The following is a 19,811-nucleotide window of genomic DNA, read 5'->3' as shown; positions in this document are numbered from 1 at the left end:
GCTCGTATTGATAGATAATAGCATAATTTGATTTGTTTAGCTAAAGAATGCTTTGTATTTGGTCAAGATTTTTTTTTAGATTGTTTCGTGTAATTTATTTATTATCATTCTTAAGACGTTCTGTGGCCTATAATTTACTCTGTATTTTGTAGAAATGTAAGATTTTATTATTTTGTGTCATTTACTTATTATATTTTTATTTCATATATATATATATATATATATATATATATATATATATATATATATATATATATAAATATATGAATAATAATATAATAAGTAAATGACATGTGTCTATGCCATTTTTAATAAAAACAATTTTTTTTTTTTTTTTTTTTGCTGTGCTTTAGAGTTGATGCCATATATCCTTGTATATGAAATGGCAGAAAATGCTTTAAATTTTATTTTATTATTTTATTGATATAAAGCATTAAAAAAACACTTTTTTTTTAACTCGCTCTCTCTATATATTTATATATCTGTGTGTTTGGGCATATTTGATTTTCTTTATTTAAAAGCTAATTCACAACAAACTGGGATCGTCTCCTAAAAGTCCTTGCAGGACAAAAGGAATATGTCTGGATGGGTTGCGCGGAGCTGCTGATCTTGATAAACCTGTATGACCTGCTACTCTCGCTGCAGGTTGTTTTGCATGCAGGTTTATTTGTCTTCAGAGTGGCATTTCCAGCAGATGAGGCATTAGCTACAGATTTGAATGTGACACATGAAAGAAAAACTGAGATGCGCTTGCCAGATGTATCGCTGACAAACAAACACGACTGCCCGGGGACTTTACAATCCCCAGTGACCATTGTGTTACCAAGTGACACGCTGCAGGCAGACATGGGAAAATCTCAAGTTTTCAAAGCCAGTGAGACACAATTACGCTTGGTTAGAGAAGCCTTAGATTTTCATTCATGTAAAAAATAAGCTTTAGGTTCATAATACATTTATTGAACCTTAAAATGCATGCTATATTTTTAAAGTACATTTATTAAGAAGTTGAGTAATACAATGAAAAAGCTGTAACTAATCAAATACTTTATTAATAGAAGCAAACTTGTTATTATTATAGTGAAAAATCCCCTTAGAGCATCCTGAGGTTGTCATGTTTTCCTGACTAGGTTTGATTTGGTCAGAGTTGGCAACACACGACTCAGACTCGTTCAAAACGATCATTCATATACTGGAATCAACAAAACTACTCTAACGTGGATTGAATTGCATCCCATATACTACTGCATCCTTGCATTCCTCCTAGAAAGGAAAACTGCTGAGTCAAGAATAATCTAGAAAGCAGCGGTCATCCAGGTGGAGGTGTTGAACAGCACCAGCAGATGGCGGTGTGAGCACAAATGAACAGGTACCACGCAAAGGCGCTTTCTAAAACAAGCTTGCATTGAGTTGTTTATAGTGTGTAGAAGTGCATTATTTGCTTTTAAATGTATTATTATTGCTGCTCGACTCTACTTGCACGCTTGGCGTGTTTACAAAAGCATCAAGGCAAGTACAACCTGGCTAATACATTTTCTGATTAAGCAGTTTTGCGCATTATTTCTGCTTCTGTCTTTTCCTTCTCAATCTAATGCCAGCTGCTTGCATGATCATGGAGCAAGCTGGTGAAGGTTTCATTCATTGACAAATAAGTTGGTCTAATGCAGCGGTGCTCAGCATTTTGGAGTCCGAGGCTCCCCCTACTGTCAAACACACCATCTGAAGGGACATTATTGAAATTTTAATGACAAAGCTGCTCATTTTCACGTCGTAATATATCACAAGTTATATTAAAAATTAGAAATAATTCTAGTAATGCTCTTTAGGGTTTACATTATTTTTTTCAAATAATTTAAGACTATTAAAAATATTTTTTACTTACTAGGGGCAATTTTGTTAACTTTGAAGTTGATTTCAATTATACAAAAAAAAAAAAAAAAAAAAAAAAAAAAATATATAGAGAGAGAGAGAGATTTATACAAGTATACTTATTTTTACAAGTTAAGAAAAAAGGAATGGGGAGAAATTAAATATGATCTCAGCTTGTATCTTCAGAACTACACTGCAAAAAAAAAAAAAAAAAAAAAACTTAATAGACTTAATATTAAGAAATAAGGTTTTTATAAAAATTCCCTTTCAGTCATTTTACTGTATCTTGGAGACATTCTGTGCTACTCGCACTGTACTAAATGCTAGAAATCAGACACCACATCGGGAGGATTCTGAATTTGTTTAATTGTTCTAGTCGACATCAGAGGCGCATGAAGGACATGGGAACAGAATCTGTATGTCTCGCTTTAACCCACACAAAGCACACTACAGTACTACTGTCCTGCTTGAGCTCCGTCACACAGAGCCTCTTCTGCAGTAACAAGTCACCATTCGATTACAGCGCGCAATTGCGATTATGGAGAAATCATGGGGTACTTTGTCCACAAAAAGATGAAAAGACGGGACAAAACCGAAAAAAAAAAAGACGACAGACTGTAGGTCTAAGTTCAAGTTCTAGCCTTGTATATTAAAACGGCCAACATCTCAGCCCTGTATTGATGATATTCTGCGATGGAACAATCTGAACAAAAAGGCTGCACACAGAAAACAAGTGAAGCAGAGACTAGACGATTCTTCACAGGAAAAGTGCGTGGTTTCTCCTCTAAAACGCTTGTAAGACTTCAGCAGAGACTCGCTACGGAAATGCTTCCAGTTGTGATACACAAAGAATTTAACAGTGAAAAGATGTTCTTAATAAAGCGAATGAACAAATCAAAACAGTCTTTTTTGCCCTGGCATTCATTTCCATGCACTTCACGTAAAGTTTAGTGGCAGGACAGAAAAGCGCTTTATTGTACAGCAGTGCGACTCGAGAGTTTCTAAGGATCGGCGATGGTTCGGCAGCCGGCGAGAGAGGCTGCACTACAGGCGACAGACCGAGGACAGGTCCGCATTATTTCCACCATCTCTAAGAGAGAACGCGGCCCGGTCGACTAGCTGCCTTACAGTATCGCACGCACAGACATTCATACACTTGTGCAATCTCACGCGAGCGCGCACCTGGCCACAGTACAAAAGCAAACCACTTGCTACATTAGATTAGAAACCAAAGCAAGTACGCGTCCTCATTCACACGAACAGTCGCTTCAGAGGGACAGATATTACAGACGGTACAAAAAAAAAAAAAAAAAAAACCTTAAAAAAAAACATAACACAAAAGACAGTAAATAATACAAACGCGCACGCAAGCATGCTATTATGCTGCAGTTTGTTCCTGGGCTCCGTTTTCATCTATTTCCATTGCACTACCATTCGGTTTCTTTTCCTCCTTTTCTTGCTCCGCTTCCTTCTGGAAAAAACAAAAAACATCAACATTAGATGGAAGACAACAGATATCTGGCGGGAAATGGTTTGAGCAGTGACTAAGAGCTAGTAGCTGTATGCGCTCACTTTGGCATCTCGCTCCGCAAACTTCTGAAACATGTTGGCATAGAGGCGCTTGTCCTTCTCGTGTTGCTCTTTGATATGTTTCTGGCAGAGCACGATCTGGCTCTTCGCGGCTTTATTGGCTGGATACAATTGAGAGACGCGCTGGAAGTCTGCTCTCGCCCTGTCGAACTCCTTCATGCCGACCAGTGCCTCTCCTCGTCGAAACAAGGCCTTCTCGTTATTCGCGTCCAGCTCCAGTGCCTTTACGCGCACGCAAAATAAATAAATAAATAAAAGCAAAAAGAAATCAGGAGAAATAAGAACTTTTTGGCAGAAAGCAGCGAGGGTCCCTATTTAATATCACCAGCAAATTAGGTTTAGGATTCAAGAGAAACTAACTGCATTTTATAAATGATGATAAAATTTACACAAACATAAAATTTCAACTAAAATGAAAAGCAAATATAATATATTCAGTAAAAAATAAGCACTTAAATTTTAAAAAGTACTACAAATTATCAAGAAATCTGGAATTTATGCTTATGCTAATTGTTCTCATCAATCATTTTAAATCAAAACATTATAGATTTTGGTAATAAATGAGCGTTAACCTCACAACGTATTGACTTTCGCAGCTCTTTGATATGATTGTGAACGCATAACCACGCGTAAGCATCAAAAATATTGTTCGTTTCCTACCTTGTCGCAGTTCTCAACGGCAGGGTTAGGCTCCTGCAGCTTTAGGTAGCACATAGCTAGGTTAAGATGAGCAGCCAATCGCAGTGCTTTGGCTTTCTCTTCGTCCTCTGGCTGCAGGCTGGACTCGTGCTCCAACCAGGACACAATGCGTTTGTACTGCATGGATGCCTGCTTGTATTTCCCCTCCTGTGCACACAAAACACACTCCCATTCTTGAAACAGTATACTATTAGAATAAAATGGGATTACGCGCGCGTATATTTAATAAGTTTTGTTTATATATTACATATTCAAATATAATTAAATATACACACACACATGCATTATGCAAACAAGGACTGTTCAATAGTGTGCATGACATTTCCGTTACCTTAAAATACTGAGTTCCTTTCTCTTTGTCGATGGCGCTCTGTTCTAGTTTCTCAACCGTGTTCATCTCCCAGGATTCTTTGGCCTGTGTGAGAGAACACAACATCTTGAGCTCATATCCGCTGATAACGACTGCTTAACTGACGACTTGCAGACTGCGTGATTCGTTTTTTACTTTAAATAGAAAACGCACTATTGTGTTACATTACATACCTACAAGATACTTAAAATATAAACCCCCTATTCCCATGTTCTAACTCGTCTGTGCACCGCTTTTATTTCAGAGGAAACACTGACCTTCTCGAATGCTTTCAGTTTGATTTTATACTGCAACGTAGCATTAGGTGGAATGTTGAATTTGTCGCTGCCAGCAGTTCCAAAGCCATACCTGGGATTGATGCACACCAAATATATACCTGGGATATATATATATATATATATATATATATATATATATATATATATATATATATATATATATATATATATGAACAAAAACATGGACATCAGTTGAGTGCAGGTGTAGGAAACGTGCGTTTACTTTGGTTTGATGGTGAAGAGCGCCTCTTCCCCCTGCTCCATAGACTGCAGGGCTTTCTCCACACCTGGAGGCAGACCCAAACTCTCTCCTTCTCCCACCTCAAACTTCAGCTCACGCTCATCGAAAACGCGCTCCTCGTGACTGCCCTCCAGCCACACTAACCCAAAGAAACGGAAAAACTTTACTATCGCAAAGGGTGCACTAAGATTAAGCGAATAATTCACTAGAGATAGCAATTTTTGGGCCAACTATTTCTTTGAATTACATTAGCTTCCTATAACGTTTGCTTTACTCATTCTTAGTCTCTTGCAGACTGACACAGATGAACTGCTCTTCATTTATTGATTAGTATAGGAATAAAGAAGAGTGTTTTACCTTCCACAGATGCACTCTCATTAGGCTTTGTGTAACCCTCCCCCTTAGTGATGATCCTGCGAATAATACCGCCGTCTTCTTCATCTGTGATGTCCTCCCCGTGAAACTCAAACAACTCCACCTGCCGGACAAACAAACGGACACGTCAACACACAAGCGGTTTTCCTGAATGCATGCCTGTTTGGTGTATCTGGACCTCACCTGGAACACAAGTGTAGCGTTGGGTGGGATTTTGGGCGGGCTGCCAGCAGCTCCATAGGCATACTCGGGCTTGCAAATCAACTGGCAGATCTCGCCAACCTTCATCGTGGCTACACCGATGTCCCACGCTTTGATCACCTGACCTGCGAGACAGAGAAAATGATGATTTATGGCAAGACATTTTTGATCAACTTTGAATGGCGTCATTCCCACAATGCACACCGTTCAGTTTAAGATGGTTTACATTCGGGATGAAATAGAAACAAACCTGTGAACAATTTGTGCATGCGTTTTCGACCTCATAATTGTTCATCAATATGTCAATGTTCTAGTGAAATGATTGACTTTGATGCCGTTAAACCAAAGCCCTTCCTTACGATCGACTGCAAAACTCGCATTCAGATATGCGTCCGTCCAATCAACAACCGATGCGCAAACAAATCCTTGTCAAACTCACCTTCTTTAAATATGTTTGACTCGAATGTAACACACAAGACTTATTTTGTAAGCCCATAAACGAGTTCCATCATCCCAAAATCAGTGTTTTGAATGGATTTTCGGTTAAATGCTTCTAATACAGTCTGTTGTTAACACAGACATTTTATTCTATCGCATAATATTCATCAGAGAATTTTATAAAGCTTTCACTTGTCTTAACAGGCTACAAAGGTTGCTCATTTTAATAAACATTTTTCTAGCTCAATCTATGATGCTGTTTCTATCAGAATGTATTTCTGGATATTCATAGCCTATGTTTAGCTTTTATATTTAAGTTTCAAAATTCTTAAGCTCCCCGCTCTTACTTTCTAAATTAATCTAAAAGCCATTATAAAAATCCTATTGGGTTTCCATCAGGGGAACGAGGGTGACGATGAGTTACAGGTTAGCCTACAAAACTATGTCGTCATTAAAAACGATCCGTCACTACTTACACTAATACTAATACTTGAACCAATCGTAACGGGTGCCATTTCCATATAACCTACGGCTTCAACGACCTGTTTAAATGTCAGAGAGCGCAGATAAACATTCAACCCTCTTCACTCTTACAGCACCCACCTTTGCCCAGCTCAAAGGAGAACTTCTCTCCTCGATCACGGCTGGAGTCAAACTGCGTGCCATCAAGCAGCGTTCCAACATAGTGTACGAATACTTTATCGCCGGTCATAGGCAGCTCCGTGCCTGTACCCTCCTTCTTGACCATCTGTAGAAGAGAGAGAGAGAGAGAGATTAATCATCAATCTGTAGGTCACACTGCATTACACCTGTGATCTGTCAATCTTCAAAGACCGCAAACGGAAAAATGTTCATGCCTGATGCGTACATTCATAATACATTACTTGATAACAATAAATCCGTTTAAACTATTTTGTGCATAGCAAATTACTTTAAAATTGCATGGGTGCGCCTTATTGAACGTTATAATTACAGCTCGCTCAGACTATTATTTCTCAAATGCATTACATAGAGAGTCTTCAATTATCCCAAACAAGTAATTCCTGTCTGAATCACTTTCCATCTAAAAAAAAACACGAACCTGGAAGAAGCTATAAGAAATTACATGAAGACCTGCATATGCATGCTTCACAAACTGCCACTCATTTTATTACACAAACGTGTCGCTTGCATATAGATGCAAAATGCACATTTTAATGTTTACATAATCCACGTGGTTGATCCGTACAAATAAAAATGCAGCATTGCAACACTATTGAAAGTAAAGTTCAATTAAAATAGGACTCGTGTCGTCGTTTATTCGCTTTATTTTGTTTGTCTCTGGAACACAGCAAGACTTTTCAGACGTAATGACAATATCAGTCACCATTTGCTTTCGTTGCATATAATACCAGACGAAAGGCGATGAAAGGCTATGGAAGCGAACGGTGACCGGAGCTAACAACCTCAAATGTTTTGTCTAACATGTAATGCTCCGTTGGACATAAAAAAAGAAAGTCCGGTAGACATCTGAGGTAAATTATACGCATTATATCATAATTAAATTGTGATAAAATGGTCATTTTGGTGGGTGAACTGTCCCTTTAAGCTCGCCACGCTTGATAGAAAGATCTAGCAATGCTGCAAAATTAGCAACAGGCGGTGTTTGAAACCAGTTAGCAATGTTTAAACAAATAAGATGCATTTATTCGCATACAGCTGCAGTAAAGTGAGCCAAAAGAGAGAAATATTGTCTCTAACGTTCATTCAGTCAGTCACACCTCCTTCACACAGTCAATGCGGCTCGTTGCACTGCAGTATTTACCTTTAAAACACCTCCATCTTTCTTCGGGGTGATGTCTTCACCCTCGACGGGGATGCTACAGCCTTCACTCACCACCTCTTCTGCAGTCATCTTTGATTTAATATTATTATTTCCTTCGAAACAGCCCAAAATTAGACCTCACGGAGTATCTGTCCGAGGTCTCTCCTTTGCCGAAATCACCGGAGACTCGACGTCTGCAGGGCTAAATGGGATTAATATCGCTATCAGGAATGGGATTCGGGATCCGCGGCTTGAATTTGACGGTTCGTGCTTGTTAAATGTAGTTCTCGAGTCCGCAGGCGAGATGCGCGAGGCGTTTATATAACGTTCGGCCCGCCGGTGGAAACTGACGCGACTCAGCGAACTTTCCAGAGCTGCGCGAGAGCTGAGATGGTAGCGTCTAGAACTGCCTACAAGTTTAGGCACCGTCACTAAACTCTTAACTACAGTCAATACGAAATACTAATACAATTAGATTACAATTTTGCTATCTTAATTGCAATGATGATGCCAGACTACGTACATTAAACTTATAGCAAGGATAGAACGACAAATATCCAAAATAAGACAATATACATATATTAAAAACGGTAACAATAAAATAAAAACCAAACAAAGGAACATTTATAAAATGTTAAATTAAATTGACAGAAAATGTTGCCTTTTCAAAGATTCTGCTTTTAATGCCCATCAAAAACAAAGCATAGGAATTATAGTCTATACCAGAAAAAAATGACAGTAAAGGATTCTTATTTAACAGAGATAAAAGAGAGCATGTATATATGTAGCCTGTCTACTATACTGCTTGATGATGTTTATTGTATTCAATGTTGTATGTAATAAAACAGAATAATGCACTTATGTTAAAAATATTTATTTGTATGTATATTGTGCACTTCCATATATATATATATATATATATATATATATATATATATATATATATATATATATATATATATATATACATATTAGTACACAAAAGTGCATACAATTATTAAAACCAAAATAAAACCTGAAGGATAAACAAAAGGCTATTTCAAGCTATATATTTCAAAATATGAATAAATACTGAAATAAAAAAACGAAATTAATTATAATGATATATATATATATATATATATATCATTATACATGGACATCAAAGAAAAGATTACTCATGTTTAAATAAAAGAATATGTTTAAATAGAAGAATGATAATCACCCGAAGATGTTCTAGAAAGGGGAATAGGTAGTTTCTTCATTCGGTTTAAATGAAAGACTAAAATTTGACGCTGGTCCCTATACGATAAGAAGTTTTCCAGCGATTTCATTGGCTGAAGCAGAAGACTGGCGCGGTTGTTCGAGGAAGTTTACGCTGTCAGGTCTTTTATATGAAATAACAGGCGCTAGTTTTTTGTGTTTTTTGTGACATGGAGAGCAAGAGCGATCGGTTCCCTTTCCCTTTCCAGCCCTATCCCATCCAGGAGAGCTTCATGGAGGCCCTTTACACGGCTCTGGATCAGGGGAAAGTCGGTATATTCGAGAGCCCCACTGGCACGGTCAGTCTGCGCGTGAAGTCCGTTCATCTCACTTAAGATGACCCTGAATGTCTAAGCTTTCTTGTGTTGGATCCTGCAGGGAAAATCTCTGAGTCTTATATGTGGTGCCCTGACGTGGCTGAGAGACCACGAGGAGAAGAAACGGGAGGCTGCTAAACTTCTGGATGGACCTGAGAAGAAGTGCGACGCTGTGGAAGAAGCATCAGAGCCAGACTGGGTGTCTGAGTTTGTGCAGAAGAAAGCGGAGAGGGACATTGCGAACAAGTTAAAGGTATGAGAATTATTATGTGCCTCTTACTGTTCATCAGACAGAGTCATGTGTTTATTAAATATTATATTCAATGATAGAATAATCAAATGTATTAATAAATAAATAAACAAACAATAATAAAATACAAAAGTGATTAAAATGATCAGATAAATAATGCATCTAATGGCATTTATAAAAAGTTAAAAATTAATATATTCTAAATATTATTATTATTTTATTTTTATTTAATTATTTATGAATAGGGTCTTTATATATTAATAAAATCTTGCTGTCTTTTATATTTTAGGATATCTGACCTCGGTTTACAAATACAAAAATTACAAATACATAAATAAATACAAGATATAAAATAGAAATACAAAATCAAGATTTAATTAGTTTTGTTAAAATATTTAATTGATGTTAATACAATTTTCTTTAAAATAAATATTAAATCTATCAATATAGTTTTATAGTGGGTAGAAAATTTAATAATAATATATTATAAAAACAATATATATATATATATATATATATATATATATATATAAATATCTAGCTGCTATCATTATGCTATGGGAGTCCTTCACACAAGAATTATCATATATGAGGGTCTGTGGCATCTAAAGAACAGAAAAAATTGTGAGGTTAAATATCTAACCTGTCCTCAATTTTACTCAGGAAGAAGAGCTGAAACGGAAGAAGCGAGAGGAGAGACTAGAGATGATCCGACACAATGCCCAGCTCAGATATGCCATGAAAAGAAAAGTGAGTGTATAAACAGTGGGATCTGGGATTTGTTTTAACCATCTGTACCTGAAAACAAACAAGGTTACGTGATTCAGTTCTTAATTCTTTGCAAATCATAAATAACTGAATGGAGTATGGATCTGGATCATGAATATTACATTTACCCAGTGAAAGTATCAGGTTGTTGATTGTACCTTTAACAGGCCAGTGAAGAAGACGAGGCTGTAAAATTACTGCAGCTGAGCAAAGAGGGGGCGGAGTCAGAGGCACACACTCCAGAGGAGGAGGGGCTTATTGTAGCAGAGTATGAGAGTGATGATGAGGCCACACCCAAGGCCAGGTACTGATTGTGTGTGTGTGTGTGTATGTATGTATGTATGTATGTGTGTGTGTGTGTGTGTTTTCCAGCCATGACTTCTCATAGCGTTTCCTCTGCAGGCTGTGTGATGAGGACGATGATGAAGACCTGGAGGAGGATCATGTCACTAAGGTGCAACTTTCTTCTAACCATCATTGGCTGATAAAGTGATTGTGCATGTTTAACATTATGTTTCTCATCTGTAGATTTATTACTGCAGCCGAACTCACTCTCAACTGGCTCAGTTTGTGCACGAGGTGCAGAAGAGTCCGTACGGGGCCGTCGTTCGCTTGGTTAACCTGGGCTCCAGACAGGTAAGCATGCACTCAGAATTGTGATTCTTTCATCACTATTATTAATAACACTAGCAATAATTGAACACATACCATCGTTAGGGGTCTTTAGACGTTTCTTATTCTCACCCAGGCTGCATGCATTAGATAAAAAAAATGCAATTAACATTTTTAAATATCTGCTTTGTATTTAAATGTATTTTGAAACGTAATTCATTCCTGCGGTGCACCGTTAGCCCAGTCTTCAGTGTCACATGATCCTTCAGAAATCATTCTAATATGCAGATTTACTGCTCAAGAAACTTTTCTCATTGTTGAAAACAGTTGTGCAGCTTTATAGAAACTATTTTGTATGATTTTCGATAAGTGATGAATGGAAAGTTTATAAGTAAAGCATTTATTTGTCAGTTAGTGCATCCTTGTTAAATATAAGTATCAATTTCTTAAAAGATTCCGAGCTTTTAAAGAGTAGCATATAATGAAAAGATCATTCTTTAATCCGTTTTTATCATGATACCGTATAGTATTTAATAATGAGTGTCTATAATCAAAATAGTGCTGTATTGCTTTGTAAATAACTTTTAAATGTTCGACTTTTTTTGGAGAGTCGGCGCTGACACGATGCAAAAGGCCAATTTTCGACAGTAATTTCTCGTGCATTCGTAAATGGGTAGGTAAATGGTGTTTGTCATTTTGCTGTTTTTAGAACCTGTGTGTTAATCCAGAGGTCGTCCGGCTCGGAAACGTCCAAATGATGAACGACCGCTGTTTGGAAATGCAGAAAAACAAACGCGGTCAGAAACGCTGTCACAATCTCTGCCAGATCAAACTCAGCTGATTTAAAATTAGTGCTGTCAAACGATTAAACGAGTTTTATATTTATATATAAGTAATATTTATTATGTATACATAAATATACACACACACACAGAGTATGTTTTGAAAATATTCACATGTATTTATATTCATATAATTTATATAATAAATAAATATTTATATATATATATATATATATATATATATATATATATATATATATATATATATATACACAGCACACATGTTTAATCACAATTAATCATTTGACAACACTAATGTATTTATAGCATTTATAGTATATTTAATATACAATTTTTCCTAAGTGTATACATGCATGTATTTATATATATCACACTCACATATATTATGTAAACATTTCAGTGTTAACATAATCTGTCAAAAAACGACATGAGTTCTGACCTCCATTTGCAGAGAAGCGAGAAAAGGCGTCCGACTCCGAGACGAAACGGCGACGCGGCGTTGCCAAGGCAACGTGTCCATTCTCAGGTTTTGAAAGTTTGACGGCGATGAGGGACGAGGTGCTGGTGAAGGTGCGAGACGTGGAGCAGCTCCTGCAGCACGGCCGGGAGACACACGCATGTCCTTACTACAGCACGAGGATGGCCATACCAGCAGCGCAGGTACACACACACACCTGATGCAGCACACTCTGGCTCGTATACAACCTTTATACTGTCTTTCCCTCTCTTTCTCAGGTGGTGGTGTTGCCGTATCAGTCGCTGCTCCATGCTTCCACCCGCAAAGCCTCCGGGATCAAACTAAAGGATCAGATTGTCATTATAGATGAGGCTCATAACCTGACCGACACCATCTCGGCCATACACAGTGTTGAAATCAGTGGAGCACAGGTACACACGTGTACACACACACACACACACACACACACAGACAGATCAGGTCGGTGTAGTCAGATTGGTGGTTAACTGATGTGTGTTTCTTATTTTTCAGCTCTGCAGGGCTCATTCACAGCTTTCTCAGTACTGTGAGCGCTACAGGTAAAAAATACAACACACTTCTGATTTGTTATTTACTCACCCTCATGTTTTTCCAAATCATATGACTTTCTTTCTTCTCTGGAACACAAAAAATGTTCACAAAATGAAAATGAGTCAATTTGATGCTATCTCTTCTGCAAAAAAAGCAGTAAATACAGTAATATTGTGAAACATTAGTGCTGTCAAACGATTAATCATCATTAAAAGTTTTTGTTGGCATAATGTATGTGTGTTCTGTGTATATTTATTATGTTTATATATAAATACACATACAGTATATATTTTGAAAATATTTACATGTATTTACATTTCTATGTTTATACTCATATAATTTAATATAAACAAATTTTTCTTAAATCTATACATGCATTTGTGTGTATTTATATATGCATAATAAATATACACAGTACACATGCATATTTTATGCAAAGAAAACGTCATTCAATCATTTGACAGCATTATGAAATATTACCATTTAAAATAATTATTTTCTATTTGTAAAATTTTACGCAAAGCATGTGAGTGGGGAAAAAGCATGATGAAAGGTCATTCGAAATTTAATTTAAGCCTATTAGCTATTACAGTAATGTTTTAGACATCAGGTCACACTATCATGTAAATATTATCACGTTGTATGTTTGCAGAAGTCGACTGAAGGCCAAAAATCTGATGTACATCAAACAGATCCTCTTTGTGCTGGAGGGACTTGTGCGCACACTTGGAGGTAAGCTGCGTGGCAGACCGTGTTGTTTGTGCATTTTATCTCGTTCCTTCTCATTTTATCTAGCCGATTTATTGCCGTGTTTTCCTGTTAACAGGTAAAGTGGGTCAGAATCCGAACACTCAGTCCTGCCAACCAGGTAAACAAACACAACCAGCACGTAGAGCACAAGACACATTTCACTCCTAAATGTTTTCTTCCTTTTTATGAAGAGTTCTGATTTTGAATCTTTGTACAAAACAGGAAGCGAGCTGCTGACCATTAATGACTTCCTGTTTAAGGCTCAAGTTGATAACATAAACCTTTTTAAGGTATTACACTGACTCAGTATTATTTATTTATGATATATTCACATTTGTATGTTTCTTCTTATAATTTTAATTCTTTCTTTTTTTTTAACTATTTTAATAATTCATCTCAAACATCTTTGTTTCAGAGCCAGTGCAACATTTTTCATTTTCATTTTGGTTTAAGTCTTAATTTTTCATCAAATATTGCAATTAGATTTTTTTTCAGCTTTATTTCAATTAGCAAAATGACCAATAACAACACCACACCAATTTTATTATTATAAATGATATACTATTGTATTATTATGAATATTTAAAATGAGCTTAATAAGCTTTTTTTATTTTTAGCTTTATTTTTTATTTTTGTTTTAATTAATAGTTATAATTAATTAATTATGATTAATTATTATTAATTTAATTTAGGCTTATTTTATTTCAGATAGCTGCCAATGCAACATTCTCATTTAGGATAATTTAGGATATATATATATATATATATATATATATATATATATATATATATCCTAAATGAGAATGTTTTATTAATTTTTTTTTTTTTTAATGTTACCGTTTATACCATTTATATATTTACAAATGACATTGGTAGAGTTGTTAATGTGGTTTCATCTATTTTTTGAAGGTTCAGAAATATTTTGAGAAGAGCATGATCAGCCAAAAAGTGAGTACAAGAAAGCATTAATGAAAAATTGTAAAAAAAAATTGAACACAAACACACACAGACGATGCATGCCTTGTGCGTAGCTGTTTGGATTTGTGGAGAAATATGAAGGCAGTGGTGTAAACACACACTCCGGATCTAAGAACAAAGAGAACCGTCGAACCGAAGGACTGGGACGCTTCCTTCAGATGCTTCAGAACAAGCCTACAGGTACAGTCCAGACTCAGTCCACATTTACTTCCTCACACATCCTGGTTTTACTCAGAGAAGCGGTGATGTTCTAGATGTTTCAGACCAGCAGATGGCAGTAGAAGACAAACCAATCTTGTCTTCTCCAATGATGCTGGTTGAAAGTTTCCTGTTTGCCCTCACTAACTCCAACAAAGACGGACGAGTGGTGATACAGAGGCAGAGTAAGTAAATACCCGACATGGATGCACGTGATATTATCTCTCTCACGTAATTCTCTTTTCCTCTCCAGCTTGTCTTTCTCAGAGCAGTCTGAAGTTCCTGTTGCTGAACGTCGCAGTTCACTTCTCGCAGATCGTCCAGGAGTGCAGGGCCGTGATCATCGCTGGGGGAACCATGCAGCCCGTCAGCAAAACACACACACACACACACACACACACAAACGCTGTTAGACACAGTGACACAGCTGTCTCAGTTACATAACCTTAAACGGACACATTAAAGACTGATTTTGTTAATGTTTTGCAGGTTGCTGATTTCAAAGAGCAGCTTCTGTTTTCCGCCGGGGTCACGGAAGAACGTATTTTAGAGTTCTCATGTGGTGAGTTTATGGCATTGTGCGTATTTCTTCTTGCTATCTTTTGCAATGTTGCTTATTATGTGCGTAACTCTTGCATAATGGCTTCAGGTCATGTCATACCCCCTGAGAACATCCTACCCATAGTCCTTTGCGCCGGCCCCTCAGGACAACAGTTGGAGTTCACTTTTCAAACTAGAGACACGCCACAGATGGTAAAACTTACATGAGCAAATTAAAACTACCCACAGATGGTTGCAAGCAAACACAAAAAACTGCTCATCTTAAATTATGGCCGCAAAGTATCATCAGTTGTACGCTTAAAACATAAAGTAAAAAGTTCTTAAAAGCATAACCATGATTCAGCATAACCGGTATTATATGTTGCATGCACTGCAAAAAAGAAATTAATATCTTTGTCAGTTTTTTTTAACTTGTTGTCCGGTACAAATATCTAAACATCTTTAAATCTTTTTTAAAATTGTAATTCGGTTGACTTTTCTGAACCCATTGGCAGATACTTTAATTGTGTATCAATACTTCAATTCATTTTGATACATTTATCAGAAAACAAGACTTGCGTTGTTTTTTGCATCCACCTTGATTTAATCGTTTACACAAGAACATCTCTTACGTGCAGTGTGTGATCAGAAGGAGCAGTAAAAATTGTTAAGCTACTTTTTTGCGTAAAAAGTAACATGTTGATGTATTGTATTCCCTTTAATTTAATCGTGTATTCTTTTTAATTTGCCAAATTGCAAAAAACTGATCAAAAATCATTATTTTAATATTTCACACTATTCCTGTTTTCACTGTATCTTCCAGTCAAATAAATGAAAGCTTTATACCTGTAACCTCTCTCAGATGGAGGAGACGGGCCGTGTTCTCTCAAACCTCTGTAACGTAGTGCCGGGGGGCGTGGTCTGTTTCTTCCCCTCCTACGAATACGAGAAGAGCATTCTGGGACACTGGGAGCGTTCTGGTGTCCTACAGAGGCTAGAGACTAAGAAGAAGGTACACAGACACCAGTATTACCATTATTATCACGCCAGGTCAGTTTATGCACGAGTTAAGATGTTCTTTGCGCGTTTCAGATTTTCCAGGAGCCGAAAAAGGCCAGTCAGGTTGAGCAAGTGCTCAGTGACTACTCCAAATGTATACAGGTGTGGTAGAGCGTGACTATTGCTGTGCTAATATGTCAATTAGAAATGGTATGCACGTTTATATCTGGGGTAAACGAGGTGTTATGGTGCATTACGTTAATGCAGCGCTGCAGTAATGCCGGAAGTGGCCAGACAGGGGCGCTGCTATTCTCTGTGGTAGGAGGGAAGATGAGCGAAGGAATCAACTTCTCTGATGACCTGGGCAGGTAAAACAATTCAGAATCGCATGCCATACTATTATTGCTGTGTATATACTGTAGGCAGTATGCATAAATACTCAGAAATGTTCCATATGCATGAAGCACACTATGATATGAAAACAGTATAAAAGATTTAATATAGTATGCATATAGTATACATGCTTCTGTTTTCATTAACTAAAACAAAAAGTTAACTGAAAAATGTAAACATTTAGATTTTCAACAAAATCGAAAAATGGTTGAACAAAAACTTAGTAGTTTTATAGTAATATAGTAGTTTTATTTACTAATATAATCAAACAAAACTGATAAAAAAACTCAAAATGACTAAAACTAAAAGAATTAAAATACAAACTAATTAAACTATTAATAAATGCTATGATATTATATTAATGATAAAACTAAACTTATTTTATTTCAGTTAGTTGGCAGCTAAATAAACTAAAAACATTCAAAACTAATTATACTAAAACAGCACTGTTTTTATAATATACTGCATGAACGAACAATGATGTATGAAGGGCCCTTGTCTTCATCTGCGAAAGCAAGTGTTTGTTTAATCCCTGAATGAAACGCTTTTGTTCAGATGTATTGTTATGGTGGGAATGCCGTATCCCAACATAAAGTCACCGGAGCTGCAGGAGAAGATGACGTATCTGGATAAGACCATGGTGAGGCTTCCCGCAGGGATGACGCGTCTGGGGGAAATCTGCCATCTCTAACCCTCTCCCTTCCGTTTCAGCCTCACATTGGTGGTAAACGTCCTGGAAAGGCACTGATTGAGAATCTCTGCATGAAAGCTGTCAATCAATCCATAGGTAGGCGGAGCCCCGTACTCCTGCAATTCAGTGCCGTGTTTAACACATTTATATATAACATATTTATTCCATGTAAGACTAGTATGCTCAGGTTCTCTCCTCACCTCACACAGGTCGTGCGATCCGTCATCGGGCCGACTACGCATGTATTGTTCTCTGCGATCACCGCTACGCCCGATCAGGCACGCTGCACAAACTTCCCGAATGGATTCGATCCAGCACACGCACACACACGACATTTGGTCCTGCCTTCGCCAGCGCCAGGAGGGTAAGTGTACTGTGCATACGTTCTACATCCTGCCCACTTTTTTGGTTTTAAATGTCATTTAGGAGTGCATTTTATCCAAAGCTACTTACCGATGAAGACGATACAAGCAATCGATATCAGCGAAAGAGCAACAGCACGCAAGCACCGCCGTTATCAAATTACAGTTACATCTGAAAAGTATTTTAGATGACCAAAGCGATTACTTAAGTGATTTTAATGTCATTGATTTATTTTAATATTCATGTAAAATGACCGGAAGTTAACCTCGAGGCTGCTGCAGAGTGCAAGCTACAGTCAAGACTCACTAAAATGCAAGAGAAAACCAGAAAGCCAAACGTAACTGTTAATGGAAATGAAAAGATGATTTTACTTATAAATGTGGGAAAGGATGGAACGTCACAGTAGGCTGTAATATCGGTAATATCAACTTATACCGTTCTTCTCCCTTTTCCCATCACACATCTGCCACTGTTTGCAAGGAGTATTAATAGCATCTAATTATCACTTATTGCAAAGAAAATGCTACTTTTTTTCCTAACATGGTGTAAATAGAATTTATGACTACTTGCACTTAACTTCTGCTGTCTCTAGAAACCCACATCAGAATTATTGTGAGTCTGTGAGCAACATTTGGTTTGTGAATGAAACCACATAGTGAACGAATCAGCTGAGAATAATTCAATGACATGAATCGCTTGCTTGATTCTTAAACGAATCAGTCCTTTTGAACAAATCATATGATCCCCTGACTCTTTCATTAAGACTACCTAATGGTGGTTTTAGTTTCGCATTTAAGATTATAATTTTCTTTTTTTTCATTTTCATTTCATTTTTTTTTCTTTTCCATAGCATTTATAATTGCTTTAAGTGTATTCATGCCACACATTCATATTTAGAGGTGTTTAACATAAAAACAAGACATTAAAGTTAATATTAAAGTTAAGTATTTAGACTAAGTTTATAAAATTAAATATTATACAAAATACTTTTTAAAGCATGTATTTTGTAATATGTAACAAATAACATTTTAAAAGTAACCTTCCCGTCCTTGGCAAGGATCTGCATCAGGAATGATTTTTTGTATCTTAAGACCTAAAGATACACTGTATAATACAATTTAAAAAATATATATATTTAAATTTATATATTTATTAACTTATTTTTTTGGTTGTCTTAAATGTTTTCTCAGATTTTGATTTTTTTTTTTTTTTTTTACAGTTTAGCTATGACTACTAAAACAATTTTTTCTGTTTCTGATTTTTTTTTTTTTTAAAGAACACCAATATTTCTGACTTAGTTTTTTTGCTTTCATATTTTTAAATTTTTATTTAATTGCAAAAAATAAATAAAAATCATTTAAAAATGGAAAAATCACATCCATTATGCATACTTTATATTGTACATTTATTGATTTAATTTCTGTAACTTAAAAATGAATTGCAACAATCATATAACTTATAATATATCATTTTAAATTATTGTAATTTTACAATTCTAAAATGAAAATATTTTGAATAAGATGTTGTAGTTATAAGGTCTAGGCCATCTAGGTATCGCTCGATGCTTTCAGCTTCATTGCTCAAACAGTAGAGTGACTTTGTGGCAGAGTGATAGACAGCAGCGTGTGAAGTGTGTCTCTCCAGCTGCTTGCTGTTTTAATGAGACAGACGTTCTCCAGCTGTGCTCTCTGTAAGCAGGTCTGTTCTAATGACAGGAAGTCGAGGATGATTTGTTAGCCGTATGCTCCCTGTCTGATCCTTTATTTGATTCCGCAGTTCTTCCTGGAGAAGCGACAGAGACCGCCGCTCTGAGGTCATCGGCGCGACAGGCCGAGCAGCGTGTGTAAAAATGCTACGCCGTGTCCTGCATTATGAATGTTTGTTGGGCTACTCTGGCCTCGTGAATTATTGAGGCGGAGTTCTGCCACTTCTGTCCTCTGGTTCTGCGTTTCAGCGTGCGTTTTTGGTTCAGTTCTCGACTTTCATTTAATTAAAGCTGATTTTTACAAGGCCGGATT

General features: G+C 36.6%; 2 protein-coding genes across 5 annotated transcripts; one reads left to right on the top strand and one right to left on the bottom strand.

Annotated features, from left to right (window-relative positions):
* Positions 1-2,214: 2,214 nt before the first annotated feature.
* fkbp4 (FKBP prolyl isomerase 4) lies at positions 2,215-8,260 on the bottom strand. Of its 2 annotated transcripts, none has more exons than XM_043264422.1 (10): positions 7,863-8,260; positions 6,662-6,806; positions 5,603-5,745; positions 5,402-5,522; positions 5,027-5,183; positions 4,783-4,873; positions 4,487-4,570; positions 4,117-4,302; positions 3,439-3,678; positions 2,215-3,334 (listed from the first exon to the last, which is right to left on the bottom strand). In XM_043264422.1, exons 1-10 carry the CDS (start codon positions 7,950-7,952, stop codon positions 3,245-3,247), a joined length of 1,347 nt encoding a protein of 448 aa, XP_043120357.1. In that variant the 5' UTR covers positions 7,953-8,260; the 3' UTR covers positions 2,215-3,244. The 2 variants fall into 2 exon arrangements, with proteins under 2 accessions (XP_043120357.1, XP_043120356.1); XM_043264421.1 differs by having other exon boundaries at positions 2,215-3,337; positions 7,863-8,259.
* On the top strand, positions 7,331-19,807 carry ddx11 (DEAD/H (Asp-Glu-Ala-Asp/His) box helicase 11). 3 transcript variants are annotated; one of them, XM_043264418.1, is made up of 27 exons: positions 7,331-7,572; positions 9,314-9,403; positions 9,483-9,674; positions 10,335-10,421; positions 10,607-10,743; positions 10,842-10,893; positions 10,968-11,075; positions 11,761-11,848; positions 12,306-12,514; positions 12,590-12,742; positions 12,843-12,889; positions 13,534-13,613; positions 13,708-13,749; positions 13,854-13,921; positions 14,541-14,579; positions 14,663-14,789; positions 14,864-14,992; positions 15,061-15,173; positions 15,297-15,369; positions 15,457-15,560; positions 16,210-16,359; positions 16,440-16,508; positions 16,614-16,714; positions 17,295-17,379; positions 17,451-17,526; positions 17,640-17,794; positions 19,570-19,807. In XM_043264418.1, the coding sequence occupies exons 2-27, from the start codon at positions 9,338-9,340 to the stop codon at positions 19,603-19,605; spliced, it is 2,586 nt and encodes an 861-aa protein (XP_043120353.1). In that variant the 5' UTR covers positions 7,331-7,572; positions 9,314-9,337; the 3' UTR covers positions 19,606-19,807. The 3 variants fall into 3 exon arrangements, with proteins under 3 accessions (XP_043120353.1, XP_043120352.1, XP_043120351.1); XM_043264417.1 differs by lacking the exon at positions 7,331-7,572 and having other exon boundaries at positions 8,996-9,403; positions 14,873-14,992; XM_043264416.1 differs by lacking the exon at positions 7,331-7,572 and having other exon boundaries at positions 8,998-9,403.
* Positions 19,808-19,811: the final 4 nt, after the last annotated feature.

The sequence above is a fragment of the Puntigrus tetrazona genome, chromosome 18 (genome assembly GCF_018831695.1).
Source record: "Puntigrus tetrazona isolate hp1 chromosome 18, ASM1883169v1, whole genome shotgun sequence".
Classification (NCBI taxonomy): domain Eukaryota; kingdom Metazoa; phylum Chordata; class Actinopteri; order Cypriniformes; family Cyprinidae; genus Puntigrus; species Puntigrus tetrazona.
Note: the sequence above shows the minus strand (reverse complement) of the source record. Positions and strands in the feature narration are given on the sequence as shown.